The sequence below is a fragment of the Plecotus auritus genome (genome assembly GCF_963455305.1).
Source record: "Plecotus auritus genome assembly, chromosome: 15".
NCBI lineage: Eukaryota > Metazoa > Chordata > Mammalia > Chiroptera > Vespertilionidae > Plecotus > Plecotus auritus.
The window spans coordinates 6390064-6406536 of record NC_137781.1 but is presented as its reverse complement, the minus strand read 5'-3'; the positions used below and the strand labels follow the sequence as shown (position 1 = coordinate 6406536).

Here is a 16473-nt window from a genome sequence, read left to right as displayed (position 1 = left end):
TTTTTATTGATTTCAGAGGGAAAGGGAGAAGGATAGAGAGATAGAAACATCAATGATGAAAGAGAATCATTGATTGGCTGCCTCCTGCACGCCCCCTACTGGGGATCGAGCCTGCAACCCAGGCATGTGCCCTTGATTGGAGTCGAACCTGGGACCCTTCAGTTTGCAGGCTGAGGCTCTATCCACTGAACCAAACCGGTTAGGGTTTCCCATTGATTTTAAAGAGAGTGGAAGGACGGGGAAGAGACAGAGAGAAAAACATTGATGTGAAAGAGACACATTGGTTGGTTGCCTCCCGCACATGCCCCAACCAGGGTCAGGGATCCAGCCTGCAACTGAGGTACGTGTCCTTGACCGGAATCAAACCCAGGACCCTTCAGTCTGAGGGCTGATGCTCTTATTCACTGAGCCAAACCGTCTAGGGGAGCAGTAGTTTAATTTCCATAGAATCTTTAAGTGTTTTATGCAGAAGGCAAAGTAGGAGGCACCCCTTCCAATACGTGGACTTGATAGATGGAGACTTTGCGTCCAAAATGGGGGATTTCCTGACCTGTGTACAAGTAGCAGGTGGAGGCGGTGGAATGAGATTCAGTTCTCCCAGTGAGAATATCCAAGTCCATTTCCCCACACCACGCTGCCGTGCGATGGCTTTCCTCCTCTCAATAGCTAAAAGCGGCAATGAGTCAATGACTGGAACAAATAAATGAAACATGTGCCGAGAGGGCTTGGAGATGGAAGAGGCAGCCCCGGCCGCCGTGTTCCTCAAGGCCGAGGTGATCTGTCTCTAAAAATGGCCCACCCTAAGCGTAGTCATCACCATCGCACATAACACAATCCCATTTCACCGGGCAGGTTCCGACCAGACGCATCCCTCCCCAGATGCTTTGTGGAGTTACTAAGAAGGCCCCCCCACCAATTACAGGGTGCCCTTATGAAGTTAAATAATGCAGCGGCAGAGTTATAATCGTAAAGGCTAAGAGGGAGTGTGGGCCATGGGCAGGCGAGAGCAATCGGGGAGAGCGGTGTTTCGGGAACAAGATGAAGAGTCTGTGAGGCAGCGAAAGGGAAAAGGCTGGTCCAGATGGCAGCAGGCCTCTCATCCTGGGACAGGTGCAGCCCACCGCCATCTGTTGGTAGCCGCGGGTATGACAGCTTCCAATTGCCTCACCCACACACTGGCATCCATTTCTTCTCTCTTCCCCGCCCCACTCCGCCCCAGGTGTACTGGTTAAAAATGCAGATTTTGTAATCAAAGAAAACATGATAATTTCAAGAGAAACATCAAAAGTGCTTTATTCATGTCCTAGCTGGTTTGGCTCAGTGGATAGAGCGTTGGCCTGCGGACTGAAGGGTCCCAGGTTCGATTCTGGTCAAGGACATGTGCCTTGGTTGCGAGCACATCCCCAATAGGGGGTGTGCAGGAGGCACCTGATTGATGTTTCTCTCTCATCGATGTTTCTAACTCTCTCTTCCTCTCCCTTCCTCTCTGTAAAAAATCAATAAAATATATTTTTTAAAAAAGTGCTTTATTCGAAGTAATGTCCACCTCTAGCTACACATTTCCCCCATCTTTCAGGTAATTTGTGGGTACCGTCCCAATAGAACTTTACTTGTTTTGAGGCAGACCATTCAGAGACCCCATTTTCCACCTCTTCATACGTTTTGAAGGGCTGCTCAGAAAGTGCATGTGCCATCGATCGGAACAGGTGGTCATCTGAAGGAGGGAGGTCTGGTGAATGCGGAGGGTGGGTTCATACTTCCCAGGCAGGATCTTTTAACATGTCTTTAACTGGTGTTGAAGTGTATAATGGTGTGCCATCATGAAGCAAAATTACTTTGCCATGTCTTCTGGCCCATTGGTCATTTTATGATCAAAGAGTTGTTCAAATTGATTCTTTGTTGTTGGTAGCAATCAGTATTAACGGTTTCACCTGGTTTTAGAAGCTCAGAATACACCACACCTTCCTGATCCCACCAAACGCAGAGCATGGTCTTCTTTCCGAAGTGATTTGGCCTTGCAGTCGATGTTGATGGTTGACCTGGGTCCACCCATGATTTTGTGCGTTTGGCATTCTCAGAATAAATGCACTTTTCATCGCCAGTCACAATTCAATGCAAAAAAGACTTTCTTTCGTGCCGTTAAGGCAACATTTTAGTGATGACTTTTCGGTTTTCCATTTGTCTTTCGTTCAGTTGATGGGGCACCCATTTTCCTTCCTTTAAAATCTTTCCCATTGCTTGTATTCGATCAGAAATTGTTTGCTGAGCGATGTTTAATCTTTCTGCAAGTTGTTTTTGAGTCTGACAGGCATCTTCATCCAATAATGCTTGTAATTGTTGGTCTTCAAACTTTTTCGGTTGACCTGGACGTTCTTTGTCTTTCACATCAAAATCATGACTTTTAAAGTGTTTAAACCGGCGTTCACAAGTATCTTGAGATGGAGCATTTTCACCATAAGCTTCCCAAACTATACAGTAACTTTCAGCAGCACTTTTCTTCAAAATAAAGTAATGAATTAAAACTTCCCATAAATTCTCCTTTTTTTTTGGCATGAAATTCGACATTTTTAAGCGTAAAAATATCTATGATGTTAACACCTTCAGAAAATTTGACACAGGAAGGTTTGAAGCTTGCTGTCAGTACAACAAAATAGCATACATATCAAATCGCATATATAGCAACATATGTGTAACCCCATCTAGTGAAAAAAAAATCCGCATTATTAACCGGTACACCTGCTATCCTATCTAATAAAGAGGGAATATGCTAATTGACCATCACTCCATCACAAAGATGGCTGCACTCACAGCTGAAGCCAAGTTCCCATAAGGAGCCTTAACAAGCAATCAGCAGGGACCTGAGGCTACCCCTTCTCCACCCCTGTAGGGCTTGACAGGGGACCTCAGGCCACACCCCCCACCTGGCAGGGCTTGGCAGGGGACCTCAGGCCTCACCCCCTCGCCCTGGTGTCAGGTTGGGGGACTTCTGGCACGCCCCCCACCCTGGCGGGGCTTGACAGGGGACCTCAGGCCATGCCCCCTGACCCCAGCACCAGGCCGGGGGACTTCAGACTGCACCCCCTGCCCAGTGGGTCTTGACAGGGGACCTCAGGCCATGTCCCCCACCCCAGCATTGGGCCAGGGAACCTGAGGCTGAGCCCCCCTGCCTGGCTGGGCTTGACAAGGGACATCAGCCTGTGACCCCCACCCAGTGGGGCTTGACAGAGGACCTCAAGGTGCACCCCCAGGGCTGGGTCGGGGGAACTCAGGCCGCGCCCCCTGCCCCAGCACCGGGCTGGGGGACCTCAGGCCATGACCCCCACCCTGGCGCCAGGCCAAGGGACCTGAGGCCCCACCCCCCGCCCAGTGGGGCTTGATGGGGGACCTGAAGGTGCATTTCCCGTCCTGGTGCTGGGCTAGGGGACCTCAGGCTGCTCCCCCGCCCCAGCGCCAGGCCGGGAGACCTCAGGCCGTACCCCCTGCCCCAGCACTGGGCCAGGGAACCTGAGACTGCACCCCCTTGCCTGGCGGGGCTTGACAGGGGACCTCAAGGTGCACCCCCAGTGCTGGGTCGGGGGAACTCAGGCCGCACCCTCCGCCCAGCGGGGCTTGACGGGGGACCTGAGGCTGCACCCCTCTGCCGGTGGGGCTTGATGGGGGACCTGAGGCTGTGCCCCCATCCCAGTACTGGGCCGGGGGACCTGAACCTGCGCCCCCCTGCCTGGCAGGGCTTGATGGGGGACCTCAGGCCACGCCCCCCATACTGGCGCTGGGCCAGGGGACCTGAGGCTACGTCCCCTGCCCGGCAGGGCTTGACAAGGGTGGAACTGGCCAGGTCTGGATCTAGCCCAACGAGGGCGGGGGGCCGGCTGGGTCTGGGTCTCACGCGATTTTGAGGCACATGTGGATGGGCCGGGACTTGACTCTGGGTCCCACGGAGCACCCTAGACTCTAACAGGAGGAAGGTTTTCATATACATTTTACTAATTTTCTTTCATCTCTGACACTTCTGTTATAGAGGAAGGGCAAATAGCAATACTAAATTATTTCCTCTAATCCCCTTTTAATGTGCACGAATTTCGTGCACTGGGCCACTAGTATACAAATATATATACAAATATATATTTGTATTGATTTCAGAGAGGAAGGGAGAGGGAGAGAGATAGAAACATTAATGATGAGAGAGAATCATGGATCAGCTGCCTCCTGCACGCCCCCTACTGGGGATGGAGCCCACAACCCCGGGCATGTGCCCTGACCAGGAATCAAACCATGACCTCCTGGTTTATAGGTCAATGCTCAACTTCTGAGCCACACCAGCCAGGCTGGCATCCATCTCTTAAGATATTAGTGGTATAATGTTATCATGAGATGACTGTATATTTATAGAGGAACACAAAGAAAATAAGCTTTTTAAGAAATTCAGGTTTATCACCTCATTTTTTTTCCTGGTGTTTGGAGAACCCAAATGTTGCCTTCCTGAATTTTGTTTGATGGGGATACATGCTTGCTCACGTAGTATTTAATTAATATTCATTTCTGATGAGAGTTGCTGGCAAAGGCTGGGATGAGTTCACCGGAGAGTGAGTTGTTGGGTGGATAAGATTTTGTTTTTCATCGTGGTTCCCCACCCCGTCAAAATCAGGCGAGAAGGAAAAAATCCCGCACGGCCCTAGGGCTAGGCAATAGACGGATGTAAAGAACGCTGTCTGTGTTCCTGTAATTTGTCACTTAGGTCTTTCTGCCGAACCTGATACAAATATACTGCCTTTGACATATTCTCTTCCACGTGTAGACGTTATTTTACGATGGGAATAAATTTATTCTTTATTATAGTCACTAAGCATGAGTGATTCACTTTCCCGGTTGATCTATGAGCGTCTTTAAATGTCGCCTTCACTGACGGCTTCATTCTTCCATCCTACGTACCTGAGGCTGGGTGCTGAGCCGGCTTTGGGGGCGGGCGGGGATTGGAAGTAGATGTGGTTTCTGTCCTGGTGGGTTAAAAAAAAAAAAAAAATATATATATATATATATATATATATATATATATATATTGATTTCAGGGTGGAAGGGAGAGGGAGGTAGAAACATCCGTGATGAGAGAGAATCATTGACAGGCTGCCTCTGGCACACCCCACACTGGGGATCCAACCCACTGCCCTGGCATGTGCCCTGACTGGGAATCCAACCCGTGACCTCCTGGTTCATAGCTCGATGCTCAACCACTGAGCCACGCCGGCCGGGCTACCTTCCCATTCTTTAGGGGACCAAGCTCATTGTTCTCTCATGCATGATGTTGTGTGTGACGGAAATTGTGACATTACTCAACAGCTAACTTATTTCGTTTTCTCCTCCAAGTTATGAATTCAGCACATCTGACTAATGAATGCAGAGGCAGAAGGTTTTGGCCACATAAGAGACTATCGCATCCCCAGAAAAGGTTTAAACATTTGTCTAATGTTGACCAGGAAAATTATTTCTCATAATTTGTGTTAATTCTGATTTTAAGCCCTGCCAGCATAGCTCAGTGGTTGAGCATCGAGCTATGAACCAGGAGGTCACGGTTCCATTCCCGGTCAGGGCACATGCCCGGGTTGCGGGCTCGATCCCCAGTAGGGGGCGTGCGGGAGGCAGCCGATCCATGATTCTCTCTCATCATTGCTGTTTTTCTCTCTCTCGCTCCCTCTCCCTCCCTCTCTGAAATCAATAAAAATATAACTAAAAAAAAAAAAAATCCCAGTTTTATTTATCAACAAACACTCTATAAATGTAGGAAACCCACCCTGGCAAAGTCATCTAATCTTTGAACCCATCTAATCCTACCAGCGGGGTTGTTAAAATAAACCCGGTGACTCCAGCATCCTTGGGAGTTTGCACAACAGCTCTCTTGGCAAGAGTCGGGATGCGGTTGTGTTTCTCAGGGAGCAGAGCTGACCCCCCCGGGGCCTGGCGTGGCCTCCTGCTGCGGGATGATTCTGTAAATGCCGTGAGGCGCCAGGCTCGCATCTCCCTGTGTGGACTCGGCGGCTGGAAGGTCCGGACGCAGGGTTTCGGAAGGCTTGTCAAACCATTTCATTTTTCACGTCTTTATTTCTAAAAGCCTCCCCGGGGCTCGGATTTATTTGAGGTGACGGCACTCCTAAGCAAAGGGAAAGAAAAAGGACCAGTGCCATTACATTGATGGATCGGAGACTTAAATTTTTTTTTTTTAATGAGCTTTTTCTCTTGATTTCAAAATATTATAAGAAAAACTATCTTCCCCAGGTCCACTTAGTCTTTAGCACCTCATTTATGTCACCGATGGTGTATTTTTTTTTTTTTTACAAGAGTGATTTAAAAATAACCCATATTTCAGACCCGGGAGGCTGACATGGTTTTCTTGCTTTGATGTTTAAACGTGTTTTGTTTTTTTGTTTTTTAATAGCACAATTTAGCTCCATTATATTATTTTTCTAGAGTAATAGCCACCAATTTTCTCATTAACTCCCATATGGCGTAGCCTCACGGAATCATGGATTCTTTAAATTAGAAAAAAAATTGTCTTCTTAATCAAACTTTTATATTAAAAGTGCATGGCATATAATAATGGTATAATATGTACAATTATAAATAATCAAAAGTAGATTAAAGTATATTCTCCATTATGTAGAGCACATATGAATACTTACACATGATTAAAACATGCATATCTATTATTACCATCACGATCTACTTGGCTAACCTAATTTTAATAAGACACAGGCATAGCCCAGTCTACAGGTGTCTTAGAACTACTGAGGACTTGTTTGTGGGTCAGCACAGGCCAGGTGAGATACTGGGGAACTCTGTGGAGGATATTATACATTTTTCAAATCATCTGTCTTCTTCATCTCTGCATGTCTAAGTAGAGGAACGTTTTCCTTTTTTTAAAAAAAATATTTTTATTAATTTCAGAGAGAGGAAGGGAGAGGGAGAGAGAATTAGAAACATCAGTGATGAGAGAGAATCATGGATCAGCTGCCTCCTGCATGCCCCCTACTGGAGACTGAGCCCACAACCGGGGCATGTGCCCTGACCGGGAATGGAACCGTGACCTCCTGGTTCTTAGGTCGACGCTCAACCATTGAGCCACACTGGCCGGGCTCATCCAGCCTCTTTGACGTGCTCTGCAATCTTCAGAATTTGGGGGGGGGGTGTATGTGTGTGTGTGGGGGGAACAGACAGAAAGGTCCCTGAAACACGGGCCAGAGGCATTTTAGTCTACATGCCTGCCATTGCTGCAGAGACTGGGAAAACAGTTTGGAAGGACAACCACCCCATGACCATTTCCACCCTAAGGAACCAGCCTTGCTTCCCAACCTGTGGATGTTTCGGAGACAGTGGAGTGTGTCCGGGGCCGGGCGTGTTTCAAAAAGTTGCCTGGCTGGCGTGGCTCAGTGGTTGAGCATGGACCTATGAACCAGGAGGTCCCGGTTCAATTCCCAGTCAGGGCACATGCCCGGGTTGCACGCTTGATCCCCAGTAGGGGGCGTGCAGGAGGCAGCCAATCAATGATTCACTCTCATCTCTCTCTCTCTCTCTCTCTCTCTCTCTCTCTCTCTCTCTCTCTCTCTCTCCCTCCCTCCCTCCCTCCTTCTCCCTCTCCCTCTCCCTCTCCCTCTCCCTCTCCCTCTTCCTCTCTGAAACCAATAAAAAATATACTTAGAGCCCTAGCCGGTTTGGCTCAGTGCATAGAGCGTCAGCCTGCCGACTGAAGGGTCCCAGGTTTGATTCTGGTCAAGGGCATGTACCTTGGTTGCGGGCACATCCCCGGTGGGGGGTGTGCAGGAGGCAGCTGATCAATGTTTCTCTCTCATCGATGTTTCTAACTCTCTCTCCCTCTCCCTTCCTCTCTGTAAAAAATCAATAACATATATTAAAAAATATATACTTAGAAAAAAGAAGTGCTCACTGCACTCGCTCTGCCTCGGGGTCCCCCCTCCCCACCTCCTCCTTCAGAGTCCCCTGGACTCCTGGATCAATGGAGAGTTCTGGTGGGGAAGGAGGAGCACCATGTGGGGACCTTGTTGGAAGGTGGGAGGCAAGGTGGCGGGGAGAGATGTTCAGCAGCGGAGGGGACTCCTGCGACCCCCTTTGCGAGGTGGGCAGGCCGCTCAGTGCCATGTCTGCGTTTTCGCCTCTGCAGTGGCGGCGGGAGCGTCAGCAGAATGCCTGCGACCGGGTTCATCGCGAGGCCGGCAGGAGGCAGCCACGGTGTGGGCTGTGGGATCCGTGGTCTGGGCATTGACGTCTCCCCTTTTCTCTCTCTTTCCCCAGGGCGGCCGCGGAGGTGCTGGCGGCGTTGCTGAAATCCAGTAAGCACCTCCCTTGAAAAGGGGTTCTCCCTCTCCCCGTCCCAATTCAGACAAAGGTGCCCTTCTGTCTCCCTGGTGGCTCATTGCCCCCCCTGGAGGGCCATTCCTGGGGGATCTTCGGGGTGCAATGGAGAATGTTAGGGCCCATCCAAGCTCACGGCTGAAGAGAGAGAGCTAACACCCCTTCCCCGGGGCGCGCCTGTACATAATGCCATTAAGGCAGTTGGTTTTAAAGGGAGAGAGTTGTCTGTGGGGACCTGCAGACCTCTTCGCTGCTTCCAACACGGCCAGCTTCCGTGAGGGCTGTTGGAATAAACTCCAGTCCCAGTGGGATTGTCCTGGAGAGGAAAAGGTTCTGACAGTGGGGGAGAAGCAGGATTCTTTATATATGTATATGTACTGAGTGGCCAGATGATAATGATCTCTGAACGCATGATAATCTGGCCACTCAGTGTATATCCTATATAATAAAAGGCTAATATGCAAATAGTCCCCTCAACCAGGAGTTCAACCAGCAGGCAGGCCGGCCAACTGCCCATGTGCCCTCCCCCTGGCCAGGCTGGCCGGACCCCACGCATGCACGAATTCATGCACCGGGCCTCTAATATATATACATATATTGATTTCAGAGAGCAAGGGGGAGGGAGAGAGAGATAGAAACATCAATGATGGGAGAGAACACGTGATCGGCTGCCTCCCACATGCCCCCTACTGGGGATCCAGCCTGCAACTGGGACATGGGTCCTGACCAGGAGTTGAACTCAGACCTCCTGGTTCATAGATCCACACTGAACCCCTGAGCCATGCCGGTGGCCAGGCCTAAGCAGGATTCTTGTGTCTGGGTCCCAGCCCGGGTCTGTATTCTTGGGCAGGTGGAGGGTCCGGATTGCTCGGACCGTGTAGATGCTGATCACAAATAGATAGGAAGAGGCTGGCTCTGTTCCCGGTTAGCTGAGTCTCCGCCAAGGAGTAGCTCGGGGTCGTGACGGCGTGGGAATAACGCGAGGATTGTTTTTCTCGCCTGGGGGGCCGCGTCTAATTGTGCTGGGAGCCGGTTCCCCGCGTGCGGTGTGCGGTGTGACGGAAGGCACGGTGTACTTGGGAGTGAAGAGGCCTCGCCGAGCGTGTTTATCCCCCCCGCCCCTCACCTCTTCATCTATTTTAATTTGGCAGCTTGGAAACCTGATGCTGCGATGGTAATATTTGTTTCTCTGTAGGGAGCCCAGGGCCTGTGGGTACGAAGTGAACTTTAATAAAACTTATAAATAAATAAAAATAAAAAAACCCTCCTTCCCCCAAAGATACATCTCTGTCAGCTCTGAGCCCAGAGAAAGACACACAACACACAGCGCTGCTGTAACCGGGCAATCCGTGGGTCCCGGCTGCCGGTCACTCCCCGAGCCCGTTCAGCCGAGACAGGGTGGAGTCCTGCATGACCGCCGATTCCAGTCCTGCCGGCAGTGTGGGAGAGCCGCAGGGCACCCGCAAACATCTGCTCTGCCCCCACCATAGGCCAGCTGCTGATAGTGGGTGGAAGGACCAAGATTACATGGGAAGTTGGCCCAAGGGTTATGCCAAATGGGCAGTTTACAGGTAAGGGGGCTAGAGGTTTGCAAAGGCCTGTGGGTAGGCAAAGGCTGGGGGGTCTTCAAAGGGCCTGTGCTTTGAGGGGTCTGGAAAAAAGGAACATCCCTTTGACATTCCAAGGATATGTTATTGTAGAGACAAAGAGACAAGAGGCTGCGTTAAGGTAAAGATCGACCTTCGCCAGGGAAGATACCGGCCCGGGACGCGGGTCCCCACCACACACGGCTTTCAGTTACAGTTGTTTTTTTTTTTTAAATATATTTTATTGATTTATTACAGAGAGGAAGGGAGAAGGATAGAGAGTTAGAAACATCAATGGGAGAGAAACATCGATCAGCTGCCTCCTGCACAACTCTTACTGGGGATGTGCCCGCAACCAAGGTACATGCCCTTGACCGGAATCGAACCTGGGACCCTTGAGTCTGTAGGCCAACGCTCTATCCACTGAGCCACACCAGAGAGGGCGAGTTACAGTTGTAATGTCAGACCGTCCTTTGTGGTGACTTTAGGCCTTTGAGTTTGCAAAGGCCGCCACCCAGGCCTCGCCCGAGCTCGTCATGTTGGCGTGTGGGTCTTTCCGCCCACAGCAGTTAGAGGCGTCCGGAAGTTTGCAGAAGTTGGGGCGTGCATGGGGCGAGTGCTGGGAATAGGAAAGTAGGTTAGTAAGGGAAGGGAGACAGGAGAGCGGAGGGAGACAGCGTTGCAGGAGAGCTAATGGGAAGCTTGGCAGGGAGACGAGCCGCGGTCGACTTGGTACAGATGCAGGACGCCAAGCTCCATCCATCACGCGGTGGGGCTGACGCGACGGCACAGTGTCTCCTGTTCAGTGGGCTCTCCTGATGTCGGCCCCGGAACAGGCCTCCGGTCAGGGAAGGGGGCCTGGCGATCATCCCCAGTTTACAGGTGAGGGGACTGAGGTTTGGGAAGCCGGGGCCACGCACACAGCGCGTGGACGGCAGCGTTTACACGGCCGTCGCTAGGGCCCTGGGGCCCGAGCCCTGTGTGTACCAAGAAGAGATTAACCCGAGGGTGAGGGATTTGTCGTGTTTGTTTGTTTCTCAGCGTAAGGAAGATAAGACCCAAAGCTGGAAGGAAGCCAACTAAATACTTGCTACGCATTAGAAGGATTTGGGGGGCCCGGAGCATCTGCCATTTAGTTTTTTCTTTCTTTCTTTTTAAAATATATTTGTATTGATTTCAAAGAGGAAGGGAGAGAGAGAGATGGAAACATCCGTGATGAGAGAGAATCATGGGTCAGCTGCCTCCCGCACGCTCCCCTACTGGGGATCGAGCCCGCAACCCAGGCCATGTGCCCTTTCTGGGAATCCAACCGTGACCTCCTGGTTCATAGGTCGATGCTCAACCACTGAGCCACACCGGCCGGGCTGTCATTTAGTTCCTTAGAGAAGAGCGTTCTGAGGTCCACCCCGTATAAGCATCTGAATGGGACCAGCAGGAGGCGCCCCATCGCCAGGTGGCTGTGCCAGGGCCCAGTCTCTGCCATGAGACTCAGCATCAGATGAGGTTGACGATGATGGGGCGGATGGAGAGAAAGGGAACAGGGGTGGGAAGAATCATAGATTCTATTGTACCAGCCCTGTTCAACTTGGAATATGACTTTTTTCCCCCTTGGCATAAAGTTATGACTTTACCACCAAATATTTTTGTCTTTTGCATTAAGTACATAAAGTATTTTAAAAAATATATATTTTATTGATTTTTTGCAGAGGAAGGGAGAGGGATAGAGAGTTAGAAACATCGATGAGAGAGAAACATCCATCAGCCGCCTCCTGCACACCCCCTACTGGGGATGTGCCCACAACCAAGGTACATGCCCTTGACCGGAATCGAACCTGGGACCCTTCAGTCCACAGGCTGACGCTTTATCTACTGAGCCAAACCGGTTTCGGCTAAAGTATTTTTTAAAATATGTTTTTATTGATTTCAGAGAGGAAGGAAAAGGGAGAGAGAAAGAAACATCCGTGATGAGAGCGAATCATGGATCAACTGCCTCCTGCACGCCCCCTACTGGGGATCGAGCCCGCAACCTGGGCATGTGACCTCCAGCTTCCCAGGTGGACGCTCCACCGCTGAGCCACACCAGCCAGGCCATAAAACATTTTTAAAAGTGTAAGCTAAAAGAATGCTACCCATCCCCCTTGCTTCCCATCCTCACCCTCTCTGTCAGACCCCACATTTGGGTGGGCTGACTGGTAACAGGCCAGACAGCAGCCCTTGCAGTTCCTCTTGCTGCCAGGTGGTGGTGCTGTTCTTTTAGTTATCTAGGCCACGCTAGTCCAGTATTTATTGGAGGCGAGTCATTTGTTTATCAGGAGGTTATTTTAATCTAATTTTGCCCACATTTGCCATTCCCCACTATCTGCGCTTCCCAGCGCGAGCAGCGAGCCTGTCTCGAGGAAATTAGCAGCTGATGGTCTCTGAGGCATCGGCTCAGCCATTATTTAAGGGCGTGGGGAGGAGGTGGGGTGTGTGGAGCTGGGGCTGGAGGAGAGAGCCTCTGGAATTGGTTGTGTTCCCTGGGAGGTTAGCACGATTAGATTAGAAAGGACTTGTGGAGGAGGGGGTGGAGGGGGGGTGCCCGACAGCAGCATTTGGGAGGGCTGCCTCAGGTAAACAGCCCCAAGTCTTGCAGTTACCTTTCCCCAACTCCCTCTCACCTTTCCGATAACCTGCATCTTCCTGACCTTCACGGCCAAGGTCAAAGGCCGCACGGAAACGCCCGCCTGTCTGCCTTCCCACAGTCCACACGCATCCTCCTCCCATTCCATGATACGTCTCATGAACTGTTTCCTCGAGGAAGCGGGCAGGAGGGTGGGGAGTGGGAGAGAAAATGTCTGTGTGTCAGAGTACCTTCAGTGAAGATGGACCGTGATGCTTAATTATAGACCATGGCCCAGCTGGCATGGCTCAGGGATTGAGCATCGACCTATGAACCAGGAGGTCATGGTTCGATTCCTGGTCAGGGCACATGTCCAGTTTGCAGGCTTGATCCCCAGTAGGGGGCATGCAGGAGGCAGCGGTTCCATGATTCTCTCTCATCATGGATGTTTCTATCTCTCTCTCCCTCTACCTTCCTCTCTGAAATCAATACAAAAACTATATTAAAAAATATTAAGAAACAGGATTTCTCCCCCTCCCCCCTAGAAAATTTTAGCAGGAAACCATTTATGTAATAAACCAAAGTACTGCTGGTCTGTTTTGAAGAGGGTTGGGGGACCTGGAGGCCCTGCCCACCCCCAGTCTTTCAGCTCGCCCCAAACAGCGCCTGAAACCTCCCATTTTCCCTCCTTCTTTGGGTTCCCTCAGAGAAGCTGAGTTTTCCTCCCAGATTTTCTCAAGTCCTCCACGTTACTGAGCCCAGCGGCCCTCGTTGTCAATCATCCTTTGCCTTTCCTCTATTTATATTTGCTCTTCCTCCTGCAATGCCTGTCCTCTCCTCGGCTTTTAGATAAGTATGGACTTGAGCAAAACTCCCCAAGCTATTCCCAGAGAAAGATCGATGGATGTAAGGTGACGGGGAGGTGGGAGGTGGGCGGAGGTATAGCTGTTTCCCATGTTAGTAAACATGACCGCTTACTGAGGATTAACAGCGAATCATGAATAAAGTCACTGGGATTTGATAAGGGTTTTTTTTCTCTCAGATACTTAAAGATTTTTTCCCCCATTATCCCCCTCATCCCTCCAAACAGTGTGAAGGTCGTTAGGATAAAACGTACCCTTACATAGATTACAAACAAAAGCCTTGCACCTCCCATTTGGGGCCCCAGGGCACCGTTGATGCCTCCCACTTAATCTTCCGTTTTCTTTTAAACATCAGCTATCGGGCAGGCTGGATCTCATGCAGGCGGTAAAGAGCTCAGAGCGCTTTGTGGCCGGGACTAGCCAAGGAGAGAAAGGTTCTGATACAGTAGAATAATTCATTCAAGGAGTAATGAAGGCGATTGAAATCTTCCCCCAACAGATCTCGAGTGAATAAAGCTCATCTCTCTCAGGGCAGGCTCCTGGCTGAATGAAATGTTGAAAAGCGTAAAGAGAAAAACACACACACACACACACAAAAAAACCCAATGAAGTAATGGGTCAAAAATCTCAGAGGGGCTTTGTCAGGTCTGACCACTTAGAATTTGACAAACAAGCAGGAAAAAAAAAAAAAAGAGTGAGAGAGAAATTCATTAATAGGAGAAAACCCTTCTGGAATAAAGCACTGAATTTTCAGGTTATGTTTTCCCTCCTGTGTACTCATGTGGTCTGAGGGAAGGGTCTGAGTTTGAGCTGAAATTTGTGCTTATCTGATTACAGCTCAGGGGATCTTTCCTAAACACTCAGCTAGAAGCATTATTGTCTCATTTTTTTTTTTTAATTGAGAGAGAGGTGTTGTTCCACTTATTCATGCATTCATTGGCTGATCCTTGTATGTGCGCTGACCGGGGGTTGAACCCATAACCTTGGTGTATCAGGACGATGCTCTAACCACTGAGCTACCTGGACAGGGCTTAGAGACGCACGTTAATCACTCGATTCGCTGGCACCAGTCAGTGTTCTCCACTGGAAAGTGCTTACTCTTCTCTTTGTCATTAGCAAGTATCTCCGGGGCCCCCAGGAGAGCCTGTGGCCGACATGGCCTTTTCCTGTTGGTTTCAGAGTCCAACAGCCGCAGGGCGGTGAACAGGGGCTACGTCGCCAGCTTGCTCAGGCTGCATCAGGACTGGCACAGCCACGACACGGCCAACAGCTACCTGCCGATCCGCCGGGCACTTCTGCTCTGCCTCAAGCACATTGCCGCCCTCCAGTCTGGCAGGGAGGCCTTCCTGGCAGCTCAGGGCATGGAGATCCTCTTCAGCAGCACACAGGTAACCAGCGCAGAAGTCACCTCTGTGTCAGAGATAGTTATGATGGCGATGATGGTGGTGGTGGTGGTTAGGATGGTGATGATGATGGTGATGGTGGTGAGATGATGGTGATGGTGATGGTGGTGGTGGTGGTTATGTTGCTGATGGTGATGATGATGGTGATGGTGGTGGTTATGATACTGATGGTGATGCTGATGGTGGTGGTTATAATGCTGATGGTGATGCTGATGGTGGTGCTTATGATGCTAATGGTGTTGATGGTGATGGTGGTGGTTATGATGCTGATGGTGATGGTTATGATGGTGATGATGGTGGTTATGATGCTGATGGTGGTGGTTATGATGGTGATGATGATGGTGGTGGTGGTGGTTATGATGCTGATGGTGATGGTTATTATGATGATTATGGTGGTTATGATGCTGATGCTGGTGATGATTGTGGTGGTTATGATGGTGATGATGATGGTGGTGGTGGTTAGGATGGTGATGATGATGGTGATGGTGGTGAGATGATGGTGATGGTGGTGATGATGATGGTGACAGTGATAATGAAGAAAGAGGAGGAGGAGAGATTTGTATTGAGCACTTACAATGGCCTACGCCTGGCTTCATAGTTCACCACTGCATTTGAAACCAGTGGTCTCACTCGAGGTCCACTCCTGTCCACTGCACCAGCGGCTCTCCAAGCTGAGCGTGCATCAATGTCACTGGAGGGCTGCAAGGGCCCCTTCCTCAGAGTTCCTGATTCCATAGGCTCGGGGCGGAGCCTGGGGGTTTGCATCCCTAACAAGTTCCTAAGTGATGCCGAGGCTGCTGGTCTGGGTCTCACACTGTGAAAACCAGTGTCCTGAACTATTTTTATTTGTGTTTGTGACGTAACTGCAAACCTACTGGGCACAAGAGGGACTGAGAAAGAGCTATTTTTGAGTCCTTCCCGCAGCGTTTGTTTATCATATTGTTCTTCGCCTTTCTGCTGAGGCCCTGAAACACTCTCAGATAGTTATGAATTGGGAGAAAGGGGTGATAGATTGGCTCCCTGCCACCCAAGACTGAAGCTCCACATGTTACCTGTGCCCAGCCGTCTACCTCCCCTCTCTTCCTCCTCCCTGCTCAGTTCTCTCTTCTTCCAAATACTCATCCTTTCCACTAAGCATTTGAAGTCATCTGGCAAGTCCCAGAGGTGAAACAGCCTCAACGAATTCATTTTCCACAGAGACTGTTTCCTGCTGGTGGCTCAGGACCCCTGACTGATACCCCTTGAGCACGCAGAAGGGGAGACAGCATTCTTGATTATAGGAAGGCACTCTGGTTTGAAAGTTGGCTTATATTTCAGAGTCATTTGGGTAGCCTGAATTTATGGCTTAATTTTTGTTAAATGTTTTTTCATTACTTTCTTTCATGTGGAGCGACCTGTAATGAGGGGCTGAAGATACCATAATGTGACCTCACTATAACCAGGGGTGGGGAACGTCCGGCTCACGGGCCGTGTAAGGCACGCAAAACCGTTAGGTCTGGCCCTGCCAAGGCATTAGGGGGAGCTAGTGAAACGTTTGACCAAATAGAGCAGGCTAATTTTTAAGTTGATCATTTTGTATGGCCCACGAATGATGTTATAAATATCCACATGGCCCCTGACAGAAAGAAGGTTCCCCACCCCTGCCCTAGCCAGTCACCCCTCCC

The 16473-nt window shown here is 50.1% G+C and overlaps 1 protein-coding gene across 1 annotated transcript in view; it reads left to right on the top strand.

The window, feature by feature from the left end:
• AGBL1 (AGBL carboxypeptidase 1) overlaps positions 1–16473 on the top strand; it is a gene marked incomplete at its 3' end in the record, with an annotated part of 283890 nt that overhangs the window by 48004 nt on the left and 219413 nt on the right. Inside the window, exons 6-7 of the mRNA XM_080651582.1 lie at positions 8299–8336; positions 14586–14794. Coding sequence (XP_080507708.1) covers positions 8299–8336; positions 14586–14794 — 247 coding nt within the window. The remainder of the gene's footprint in view (positions 1–8298; positions 8337–14585; positions 14795–16473) is intronic.